We start from the raw sequence: 12,579 nt of genomic DNA on the forward strand, positions 1-12,579 counted from the left end.
GCCTCTTTTGGTCACTTCCGAAGAGCATAAACGTGTTGAGAAGAGGCCGGTTTAAGATTTCAAACAGAACCTCCCCAGCGAACACGAAAGGACTTGATTAGCATATGTCAAGAGGACCCGCATATATATATACTCCGTGTGTATGTACACAGGACTCTGATCTCATCATTTGCAGAGTTGGAGTTCCAACCCCAGCCTTAGTATTGGCAGCGATAGCTGTAGATGTTTCTGCAAAGCCAAAAGCCGGCTCCCACCTACCTAAGGAGAGAAGATCACTCCAAGACAGTAAGAGCTTTCCTGCTATCTTAGTGCAAAGTCCATTCAGCGACCTCACTGGTGTAACCAGGCTTCAACTTTTTGCACTTGTTTTGCTAATTTTTCTTCATCCGCACTCACTCCTGTCCCTTTCTCCGCTACCATTTTTGGAGGAGTTTTATTTCTCGGATCTTCCTGCTTTCCCGCTGGCTCCTTCATGGCTCCCTTAGCCGAAGTCGGGGGCTTCCTGGGCGGCTTGGAGGGCTTAGGCCAGCAGGTGGGCTCGCATTTCCTCCTGCCTCCTGCGGGAGAGCGGCCGCCCCTGCTGGGCGAGCGCCGGGGAGCGGTGGAGCGCGGCGCCCGCGGCGGGCCAGGGGCCGCGGAGCTGGCACACCTGCACGGTATACTGCGCCGCCGCCAGCTCTACTGCCGTACCGGCTTCCACCTGCAGATCCTGCCCGACGGCAGCGTGCAGGGCACGCGGCAGGACCACAGCCTCTTTGGTACGTACCTACATCCCTCTTCCCGACCCTCAACCTTCGACTCGGCTCCTTTCCCGCCTTCCTCCTCTTCTGCCAAAGGCTGCGCCCACCCTGGAGCCTTTCGGACCCATCCGGGCTCAGGTTTGGGCTGGGAGTGTGCTGCAGGGTGGGCGGCTCTAGAGCAGAAGGAATTTTCCTGCCAAATTGAGGTAGCAGTCTCTAGCAGGTCTGGAGTGCTGGAGGAGAAAGGGTGGATCCTCCGTACGTTCCTTGCTGCCCTTGGGTCCTTCCCTTTCTGCTGCCTTGGATCTCAAGACCGGGTCAAGGAATCACATCCTTCCCTACCTCGCAGGCAAAGTTTTGCTTTGTTTTTAAAGCTTGACTTAGTTTTCCCTACTTTCTCTCACCTTTCCTACAGTACCGCCCACTTTACAAAAATTAATCACAGGAAGCTATCACGCTTCTTTAAACATCCCCCACGGTTATGTAGTTGAACTAGATTATCCATCTGTGATTTATGCTTGGGTGTGTGTGTGTGTGTGTGTGTTACTCTTTCATAGGTGCATTTACGTGTCTATTTAGACAAGTGTAAATGTTCACCTGAGATGGTAGCAGATTAACTTTCTGTGAGTACCGGTACAGTCAGCTTCATCTGGTGACGATTTTGTAAGGTCTTTAAGTTGTATTTGGGCAATTAAAAACAAACATAAAAACACTACTCGACTTCTGTGCATGCTCAGTCTTTTGACCAAGATACTCTTTAGAAATTGTGCAACCTGAAAGCCATGATCTTTGTATTGACCATAGGTAGGAGGAAATGGGGAAATGAAAGAAGATATGGGTGGGAACCAGAGGAGCATGTTTCAGAATACCCCAGGCAATGCCTGGGAGCTGAAGGGGTTAAAAAAAAAGAAAGAAAGGAAGGATTCTTAAATCAGTGTCTACTTCAGATGCTGTATTAGGTTTCATTTTATTTCTACTATTAATATATTACCTAACTAGGTGTGTAACTTGGAAGCCCCTTTAGTTTTCTTGTCTGTAAAATTAATTTAGGTGATCGTTAGAAGTAAGTCTTCCTTCTAATATTCTAGGATCTATCTCTGCTAGTTAGTTATTAATGCTAACCTGCTAACATCATAAGTGGACTGATACATACTACGTAACAGTTGTGAGGATGGCAGTGTTTCATTCTGTTGTGCATAGGGTCGCTATGAGTTGGAACCGACTTCATGGCACCTACCAACAACGTTGTCAAATAATTTTGATCATTAAACTTGTAATGTCATTGGAGACATACGTCATATTTAAAGAAAGATACCTTTTTTGTGTGCGTCACAGCAATGTGAAAGGGTCCAAACTCGTATTACTTTTCATTTCCCGTCATTGTTGTTGTTAAGTGCAGTTGAGTCAGTTCCTACTCATAGCGACCCTGTATAGGGTTTCCAAGGAGCGATTAGTGAGCTTGAACCACAGACCTTGTGGTTCAAACTGACTTTGCAGTCTGGAATTCCTTTAGCATCTCATCTCTGAATGGCTCTCTCTTATCTTGTCCCTCCCCCTTGTCCTTATAGTTTCATTGCCGCCCCCCCCCACTTGTAAGACTCATTAAAACCTTGGAGAAGTGTAAATCTCAGTGTGAAGGACATTTTAAACTCTAGATGTTGAAGAAATGAGCATGTGGTGGTCATTTGGTAGCACTTAAAGGCTTAGAAAATTAACGTTTTTAAACCCATATGTTTGCAGCTTCAACTGATCTCTTCCAAATTCCCATTGACTATGATCTGAGAGTGTCATGACCTAGTGGCTGGCCAGCCTGGGGTCACTTGTGGAAAGTGGTTTTTAAATTGAGGCTGAGATTCTGATTCTAAAGAACTCTGCTGACAGCAGGTGGCTCAGTTCTCTTGTCTTTCTGAATGACTCTGCACCACTTATTACAGAAAAATATCCCCCAGGTACCAGAAACATTTAGGAATGGGCACATGTATGATCATACCTATAGGTAGAAGAGGTAGAATTAGAAGTTAAGTTTAGGTAATATTCCCATACCCCATCCTCATTCTGTAACACACAGTGTAACATTGGAAATTCTGCTTTTTAGACACTTGCACTTCAACTGTAATCTCCCCAATGACAAAAAAATTGTTGCACCAACTTTGAGCCTCTATCACTGATTAGTAGATATTTGTAGATTTAAGAACGTTTTTTAACTTAGCACTCTAATTTGTTCCTTTAGAAATGTATATTGCACATTAGAATTACCATCTTGTTAGCTTAATTTCTTGCTTAAATTTTATTTCAAGTATTTAATAATTGCAAATATGTGCCTTAGACTAATTTTGGGATGTTTTAGTGGGAGTTTACATATCTGAACAAAATATTTACTGTTTCACATAGCTCCCTATTAGTCTGGTTGTGTGAAGGAATGAAGAGTCTTTTTACAATGCACTACAGTGCATCCTAGTGGTCTCTGATAGCTTAGACAGTCATTTACTACAAGGGAACTTATGAGTATGTCAGAAGCATGTTCATAGTCAAACCTGTATAACATCTGCTCTCTCTAAGCTTGCCTTCTTTTGTTAGTATGCCAATCACTAAATATGAAACAATATTGCTATTTTCTTTTGAATTGGTTTCTGTGCCATTAAGGTAAAAATTTTGAGAAAACTGAAAAATGGCTTGTTGAGATGTTAAAGTAAGCAACATTTTTAGTAATTATAGACTCATTTGACCACAATTGAATAAAAACATTCAGAATACTGTAATTTAAAAAAAGTTAAAGCACATCAGTAGATTATAAGCAAAAAGGTTCCAGTGAGGTTAAAATATAATCTCTTCTCTGATTTAGCTTTCTATTTAAAATGGAGTTTTTCTGCACTGTAGTATAGAAGAATTTACCTAATACGTAAACATGAAATCATTACTTAGAAAAAAAAGTAGAGCCTGAGATCAAACATACTCCTTTAAAAGGCTTTTCCTTTATTCTCCCCTATTCTCCATAGATTTGTCTGATGTGGTTGCATTGTGGGTTGACTCACCTGTTTATTATGATTTTTGAAAAGGCTGGCTTTGAAAATGATACCAGAAAGACAAAGTACCTCCACGTCTTTTTATGGGACACTGGGCATTAGAAAATCTACCTAAAATCTGTGATTACCTCTTAAGGAAAGTTTTTCATGTCTACTCTTTGTAAAGGAATTAGCTTAGTTGCTACCTCATCTTATAAATAAGAAAGACTTGTCAAATCTCATTTAAGAATCAAATGATTACAAATTACTATGTGGTATACTATTTCCACGAGGAGAAAAAGGATCAGAATTTAAAAGTGTGGCTAAAATCTTTAAGAAGAACACAAAAAGCACATTACATTTTCCCATCAGCCCCTATGAACCATTACAAAATTATTTATGCCTAGTTATGTATCAGGTTTTAGGTATTGTTTAATAAAGTTGAAGCTGTTGAATGGAGTCATTCTAAGAATATACTTAATCGCTTATACTTTTTAGAACTACACCACTTTTGACAAAATGAGAACTTTATTTTAAAATGATAATTGAAGTATAGGTAGTTTATCATTTAATTTTCTGAGATAGATCCTTCATGAAATCTGTTATATAATTAGTTTATATGTAAATTAAGGTTGTATTATACTGTACTTGAAACTGACTGTTCACTTCACACTCTGATCTGTTAATCAGTTTCTATTATTTGAAAGTCAAGAGCATCTTAATGTAAACCAGGTACTTAAAGACAAGTTATGTGTCTGCTATAGTACACTTTTCCATTTGAATGTAACATTTAATATACCCTGTTGTGGTGCTGTAGGATAAGCACTAGACTGCTAGCCACAAGGTTGGTGGCTCAAACCCACCAACCACTCATTAGAAACTGTATACTAGGTAGCTATGAGTTGACATGACTTGATGGCATTTAACAACCACAACAATGTATTAATCATATATTTATTTCCAGGATGAAACTCTATTAACATGCTTTTTCTACCAATTATATTGGGTCTTTTCTGTTGTGTATTCATTTCTTTTTTTCTCCTTAGGCTCAATTAGGGGTGCTGACTCTTTCAAGCCACTTAGTCCTGTATTGTTGCTGTATGATCCTTGATAGCTCTATTGTTCTACATTATCTCATAATAGTTTGAACAAGCTTATTTGTCTCTGTAAGATTCTGTTTCTGCCAAAGAGCGAATTAACCTCTGGACAGAACAGAATTCTCCATCTAAGCAAATAGCCAGGCTTTATATACTTTCTCTTGGCTTTGGGACCATCATGTGTCCCAACAGGAACTTTCAAAATAAATCAAGGAAGGACATAAGAGCAAGAATCAGTGTAAACGAAGTGAATACATATGTATTTTTTACTATTTGAAGAACTTAGAATGGGATGAAAGGGTGGTTGAGGTAGATGGTTCCAAGCATAGATAGTATGCCTGCATTTTAGCAGCAAAGATTTTAAGAGGAAGAACTAAACAAAAACATTAGACTGAATGTTAATGTATGCATAAAATACTACAGATAGAAGTATTAAGGTTTTTTTGTTGTTGTTTTTTATTTAAACTGGAGAGTTTTTGATACTAGTTACTTATTAACTGAAAATATTTCTAGAAAGGTATTGGTAGAAAAATTGTAGTGCTAAGCTCTTGGTATTTGGCTGTTATTTTAAATGAATGATCTATTCCTTGTGTGGCTCTATAGGTTAATGCGCTAGACTGCAAGGTCCATTTGAACTGCTAGGTTTGGAGTTCAAGTTCACCAGCTGCTCACCAGGGTCCATTATGAGTTGGAACCAACTTGACGGCACTTAACAACAACATTTCTTTAAACGATACAATTTATTTAAAAATTAATGTGAAAGGAAATGTGACATAATACATTGTTGTTGTTAAGTGCCTTTGAATTGGTTCTGACTCATAGTGACCCTGTACAGGTTTTCCGAAGAATGACTGGTGGGTTTGAACCATTGACCTTGTGGTGAGCAGTTCAGTGTTTATCCTACACTGTCACACCAGGACTCCATAGTATAATATATAATCTATGAAATCTTGAAACTACTCCATTTAAATGCATTCTTTATTGTCTTCCAAAAATAGTGTCCTAAAATAGTGTAGGAACATTGAATTGGGGCTCAGAAGAAGTGCGTTCAAATACTGTTCTATTAATTATAAACATTATGTAAGTCTCAGTTTCTTTATCTGTAAAGTGGGAATAATAGTATCTTTCCTGTCTGTCATAACAGGATTGCTTTTAGGACTAAATGAGAAAATGTAAGTATAAGTCCTTTATAAATTCAAAAACACTAATATACCCAGAAAAATATGCTGCTGCATGTTAAAAAAATATTAACTTTGATTCATTCTAAACAAAAACAAAGTAAAGTAATAAAATTATTATAATTACCTAATGGAATTATGGGTAACTAACAAAAGCTCTGATTTATCCTAATTTATGATAATAATAGTTTCCATTTGTTGAGTGTCTAATATGTGTGAGCCCTCACCACTCACCACTCTCCTGTAGGGAGGTGTGTCAACCATTTTTGAGGATGAGAAAATTGAAATTCAAAGAAGACAATGACTTGCTTAGTCAGTCTAGCTAATAATGCATATTCAAGTCAATGTGGTTTCAGGTTTCATACCTTTAATATTGGGAGTCCTGGTATAGTGCTGTGGGTTAATGCATTGGACTGCAAGGTCCATTTGAACTATAAGGTCAGTGGTTCAAACTCACCAGCTGCTCCTTAGAAACCCTATACAGGGTTGCTATGAGCCAAAACCGACTCAATGATACTTAACAACAACAACCTTTAATATTACATCATGATGAACAAGTTTTTCCTTTATTTTTCCATTTGTAAAATGAGAAGATCATCATGTGTAATACTTTTCATAAAGGACTTCTACCTACACCATTATAGTTAGCAATATGGGTCTACTACTAATACTATTTGGAAAATTTTTCTTAGTCACCTGCTCATTAATAAATATAAATAATTATTTTGTTTCTTTAATTCAGGTATCTTGGAATTCATCAGTGTGGCTGTGGGATTAGTCAGTATTAGAGGTGTGGACAGTGGTCTTTACCTTGGAATGAATGACAAAGGAGAACTCTATGGATCAGTATGTATTTTTTTAAAACTATTATTACTTTTGAAATAATGTCTGTCAATTTATATTTAACATATTTATTAATAATGCATTAGAAAATTATATAAAGTATACTTGTATAGCAATTAGATGTCTATATCCTGATAATTCCTATGTGTCTGGGCAATAGTATAGTAATGCATTTTTATTTAACTCCAAACCATTACCAGGATTATTGTTAGATTTATAGTTTCTTCCAACTCAATATCCTGGGTGTTTCTAGTTTACATCATATTTTGATCACTCTAATCAATGACAGAGAAAAATGAGAATATTTTTTACTTTTACATTTATTTAATACAATTTCTCGATCCATTATTATCTCCAGTAGCCAAACACACAAATATACAGACATATAAAAGTAAGTAAACAAGTATAGTTACTAGGAATTCAGTTCATACATGCATGGGTTTATTCCAAACAAAATGTCTTTAAACATGTCTCTATGATCAGTGGATGGTTGCAGACAAGTTCTCTCAGTAATACATATGTCTTAGTTTTGTTAGGGAACCTTCACAAAGACTACAATAAAAACAGTGGCTTTTGAGGGAATCTTCTGGGCCACTTCAATTCAAGGCAGAGAGGTCAGCTCAGATGGTTATGACAGTTGCTTTTAGGGATTCCCGAGGAGTCATCTTGATAGGAGTCCTGTGGGTTAATGCGCTGGACTGCAAAGTTGGATTGAACTGCAAGGTCGGTGCTTCAAGCTCACAGCTGCTCCTTGGAAACCCTATACAGGGTTGCTATGGGTTGGAACCAACTCAAAAACACTTAACGACAACAATAACAATCTTGACAGAGTTCTTGATCATGGGGGCTTATTAGGGAGAAGTTTAAGAAAATTGAAAACTGAGTTGGTGAGAAAGTGCTAGGAAAATTGCACTAAGGAATTTTTTCCCCTCTATCATCTGGAATGTCTCCCGTAATGATTTACACCCTCGGAAACCCTGTACAGGGTCGCTATGGGTTGGTTCCGACTCCACGGCACATAACAACAACAACAATCATCTGGAATGTACCTAATTATTTTTCAAGGGTAGCATGGACTGTCCTATAAGAATTTCATTGGGAAACCTTAATCCATTCCCCCTACAGGCCTAATCTTACTCCTTCAAACTTTTTTGTTACCCAAATTCAAAGAACATTTCAAAGGAACATGAATTGAGTTCCTCTAGGAGTCTGTTTGGGCGTATTGTAAATCAGAGTGCAGAATTTGTCAGGGAAAATTTAGAGAGATGAAAACACTACCTTCAGATGTATAAAGACCTACATGGAGGCTATATTGAGAAACAAAAGCTTCACATTTTGAGATTTTTGTTTACTAAAGGTTTCTAGGATTTGTGGCAATATTTTTGGACTCACCCTTGTAAACACACACATGTAGGATGCACACATAACATGTAATTTCCTTGCTGACTTTCCTATACAGTAAACCAAAATTAAAAGACAAATGTACTGTCACCAAGTCCTTTGAACAACTCAAAGATCCTATAGGATAAAGTAGTATAGCTCCTTAGGTTTTCCAAAGCAATAAATCATTACGGGAGCCAATAACCTTTTCTTTCTCTTGTAGAGAGGCTGGTGGGTTTGAAACTTGCAGTTAGCAAGTGAACAAATCTTGTTATTGTTGTTGGGTGCTGTCAAATCAGTTCTGACTCACAGCAACCTAGCACTAAAGAATGAAATACTGCCTGGTCCTGCACCATCCTCGCAAGTATTGTTACGCTGGAGCCCATTGCTGCTGCCACTGTGTCAATCCATCTTGCTGGTGCTCTCCTTGTTTTTCACTGACCCTCCATTGTACCGAATATGATCTCCCTCCTGATAACATGTCTGAAGTACATGAGGCAAAGTCTCACCATCTTGGCTTTCAAGGAACATTCTGACTAGTTTTTCCAACACAGATTTGTTTGTTCTTCTCACAGTCCATGGTACTTTCAATCTTCTACTCCAAAATCGTAACTCAAATGCATAAATTTGTCTATGATCCTCCTTATTCATTGTCCAACTTTCACATACATATGAGGCAATTGAAAATACCATGGCTTGAGTCAGGCACACCTTAATCTTCAAGCTGGTATTTTTGCTCTTTAACACTTTAAAGAAGTTTTTTGCAGCAGATTTGCCTAATGAAATATGTCATTTGATTTCTTGACTGCTGCTTCCATGAGTGCTAATTGTGGATGAAAGCAAAATGAAATCTTTGACAGTTTCAATGTTTTCTCCATCTATCATGGTGTTATTTACTGGTCTAGTTCTGAGATTTTTTGTTTTCTTTATATTAAGATAAAATCCACACTGAAGGCTGTGGTTTTTCATCTTCATCAGTAAATACTTTAAGTCTTCTTCACTTCCAGCAAGCAAGGTTATATCATCTGCATATTGCAAATTGTTAACGAGGCTTCCTACAATCCTAATGCCACATTTTTCTTCATAAAATCCAGTTTCTTGGATTACTTGTTCAACATACAGATTTGAGTAAGTATAGTGGAAGGATACAACTGTGTTGCACACCTTTACTGATTTTAAACCATCCAGTATCCTCTTGGTCTGTTCTAATGACTACTTCTTAGTCATGAGTACAATTAAGTGTTCTGTAATATCCATTCTGCACAATACTATCTGTAGTTTGTCATAATCCACACTGTTGAAAGCCTTTGCGTAGTCAACATCTTTCTGGTACTCTCTGCTTTCAGTAATGATCCATCTAACGTCAGTAATGATACCTTTAGTTCCACATCTTCTTCTGAATCTGTCTTGAATATCTGGCAGTTCCATGTTGATGTACTGATGCAATTGTTTTTGAATTATCTTCAGCAAAATTGTACTTACATGTGATGTTAATAGTATGTTGAATGATTTCTACATTCTGGTGGGTCACCTTTCTTTGGAATGGGCACAAGTATGATCTCTTCTAATCAGCTGGCCAGGTGACTGTCTTCTAGATTTCTTGGCATAGATGAGTGAGAGCCTCCAGTGCTTCATTAGTTAGTTGAAAGATTTCAACTTGTATTCCATCAATTCCCTGAGCCTTGTTCTTTGCCAATGCCTGCTATGCACTTTGGACTTCTTCCTTCAGTATCATTGGCTCTTGGGCTTATTGGCTCATTGAGCTCTTGAAGTGGTTGAACACTAACCATATCTTTATGGTACAACGACTCTGTCATTCCTTCCATCTTTTGATGCTTTCTGCATCATTCAATACTTTGTTGCAGGTTGATGCTTGAATTTTTTCTTCAGTTCTTTCAGCTTGAAAAATGCTGAGCATGTTCTTCCCTTTTAGTTTCCTAACTCCAAAGAAGTGATAGTTTGTTTCCATAAAGATTTCCCAAGAAAAACTTATTGTTGTTAATTTAATTCCAACTCATAGCAACTCTATAGGACAGAATGTAACTGTTCCATACAGTTTCGAAGACTGTAATCTTACAGAAGCAGACTGCCACATCTTTTTCCTGTGGAGCAATAGGTGGGTTCAAACTGCCAGCTTTCGGTTAACAGCTGAGCACTTTGCCCACTGTATTCTGAGGGTTTCGTCCATATGTGGACATCCTGTGTGGCAGTTCTATTATATCCTATAGGGTTGCTATGAGTTGGAATTGACATGAGGGCTACAAGTAACGGTTGTGTAACATCTGTCTTTTGTAAGGGCAAAATTTGTCCTTTCTAGGCTTTCTGTCAGCTTTGAAGAAAGGGAAATACAACATTATGTAATAATTATATAAATAGAATTACAGTGGAGGAAAAGCCCCAAAACATTTACAGCTTTTCTTATTCATGTATTTGTTGGAATAAAAAATCAGCTCTAGTCTATTCCTTAGTATAATATATAGTCCATCTTGAAAAGACAAATCATTTAGCCTCTACTCCATATACCTGAATGGTAGGAGAGTTAATCATGGGGTGGTGAGACTCGGTCTCTCATACATTGGACATGTTGTCAGGGGGACCAGTCCCTGGAGAAAGGACATCATGTTTGGTAAATGGAAGGTCAGAAAAATAGAACAAGACTCCTAATGAAATGTATTGGTAATTGGTACAGTGGCAGTAACAATGGACTGGAAAAAAAAAAAGTTAATCATGGAAAATATATTATCAGATAATAAGTTAATAAAATATATGAGTTGAAGTGATAATTTTGGATTAGGAATTTGGATCTTAGCAAGATCCTCAAATGCTCCAAGGTAACAGTGGTAACTTGACATGTAGAATTTCAACATCTACTGATGCATCAAGATAAACTACAGTCTGTTTGTTGGGATGGTGGTGGGAAAGAGATAATATGGAAAATGGAAAAGTTCATCATATTCATTAAGTATTTCAAAATAAAATTGGAATTGACATTTGACTTTAGTTCTGTTAATTAAACTACTGTATGAAGTACCTGCTTAGAAGAATTCCAGGCAACATAACGAAAACAAAGCAAAGTGAAAACAATTGAACATTTATCCTTTTTTTAAAAAAAAAGATATTATTATAACAAAGACATAAAAATATAGTTTAGACTATTCTAAGGAAATTCTCTTAAAATTATTTTTAAGTGGGAATTTATCTTTTCTCTTTTAGGAGAAATTGACTTCTGAATGCATCTTTAGGGAGCAGTTTGAAGAGAACTGGTATAATACCTACTCCTCCAATATCTATAAACATGGAGACACTGGCCGCAGGTATTTTGTGGCGCTTAACAAAGATGGAAGTCCCAGAGATGGTGCCAGATCCAAAAGACATCAGAAATTTACACATTTCCTTCCTAGACCAGTGGATCCAGAAAGAGTTCCAGAATTGTACAAGGACCTACTGTTATACAGTTGAAGTATGGCAATCTTTACAGGAACACCAAACCACAATCTTGTCACAATTTCCATGGCAAAAATAATAACCCAGGAAGACATTCAGAATGTTACAGAGTTAAATATCTACTGAAAGAATGCATTTGGAAAGAACACTGAGTTAAAACTACAACAAACAATTATTTTCTACTTGAAGTAGATGAAGATCATTCTGTAAAAGTGGATAACATTCCCTTAGATATAATGGCTCTGTCCTTATCAGTTGATTGAAGCTGAAATTCTCTTTTACTGTGGATAATGGGAACACCACCTGGTTTGCTGCTGGCGCCTCACCTCTCTGGATTATGTTTACTTTAAGGATTGCATTAAAAATAGATACTTCATGTTGAAGAGATGGATTGACTTAATTGATCAAGATTATTGCTACATAAATTTTAAAGACCTTATAGGACTATTACATGTTAAAAAACCTTGAACTATAAAAATGAAACTTGGACTATAAAACATGCCAGACTAAGACGGAACATTTTTTAAAAAAGGATGGACCTATTTATACATTTTATAAATATTTATTATATATATTTATTTATTAAAGAGTTTATTTTTTACTGGTATATAAAGATAATACAAAGAGAAAAAAAAATGACAAAAATTCCTTTCTTGTGCCATTACTTTTTTCTGGTGTCTTGGGCAATAAAGAAGACATCATTATTGCAACCATAAAATATAGAGCAACATCTTAAAATTCTCTTAAAATATCTAGTGTAGATTATATTTTTATTCACAATCAGTTGCCTTCTAATTGTAACATTGGTTCCTTTTGACTTAGAAAAACTGCTTTATCAATTTGTATTGAATTGAACACACATTCAAAAGGGAATTAAACATTTTTATTTTATGTT

General features: G+C 36.9%; 1 protein-coding gene across 1 annotated transcript; it reads left to right on the plus strand.

Moving 5' to 3' along the window:
• Nucleotides 1-467: 467 nt before the first annotated feature.
• FGF20 (fibroblast growth factor 20) lies at nucleotides 468-11,782 on the plus strand. Its single transcript, XM_006834472.1, has 3 exons — nucleotides 468-758; nucleotides 6,760-6,863; nucleotides 11,454-11,782. Exons 1-3 carry the CDS (start codon nucleotides 473-475, stop codon nucleotides 11,697-11,699), a joined length of 636 nt encoding a protein of 211 aa, XP_006834535.1. The 5' UTR covers nucleotides 468-472; the 3' UTR covers nucleotides 11,700-11,782.
• The last annotated feature ends 797 nt before the right edge of the window (nucleotides 11,783-12,579 follow it).

This window comes from Chrysochloris asiatica, unplaced genomic scaffold (assembly GCF_000296735.1).
Source record: "Chrysochloris asiatica unplaced genomic scaffold, ChrAsi1.0 scaffold00011, whole genome shotgun sequence".
NCBI classification, from domain to species: domain Eukaryota; kingdom Metazoa; phylum Chordata; class Mammalia; order Afrosoricida; family Chrysochloridae; genus Chrysochloris; species Chrysochloris asiatica.

Excerpts from the sequence above, each read along its gene's own strand:
- FGF20 (XM_006834472.1), top strand. The coding sequence starts at position 473 with ATGGCTCCCTTAGCCGAAGTCGGGGGCTTCCTGGGCGGCTTGGAGGGC. Across the intron at positions 759-6,759 it reads GCAGGACCACAGCCTCTTTG|GTATCTTGGAATTCATCAGT; the intron begins GTACGTACCTAC and ends TCTTTAATTCAG. Across the intron at positions 6,864-11,453 it reads AAGGAGAACTCTATGGATCA|GAGAAATTGACTTCTGAATG; the intron begins GTATGTATTTTT and ends TTTCTCTTTTAG.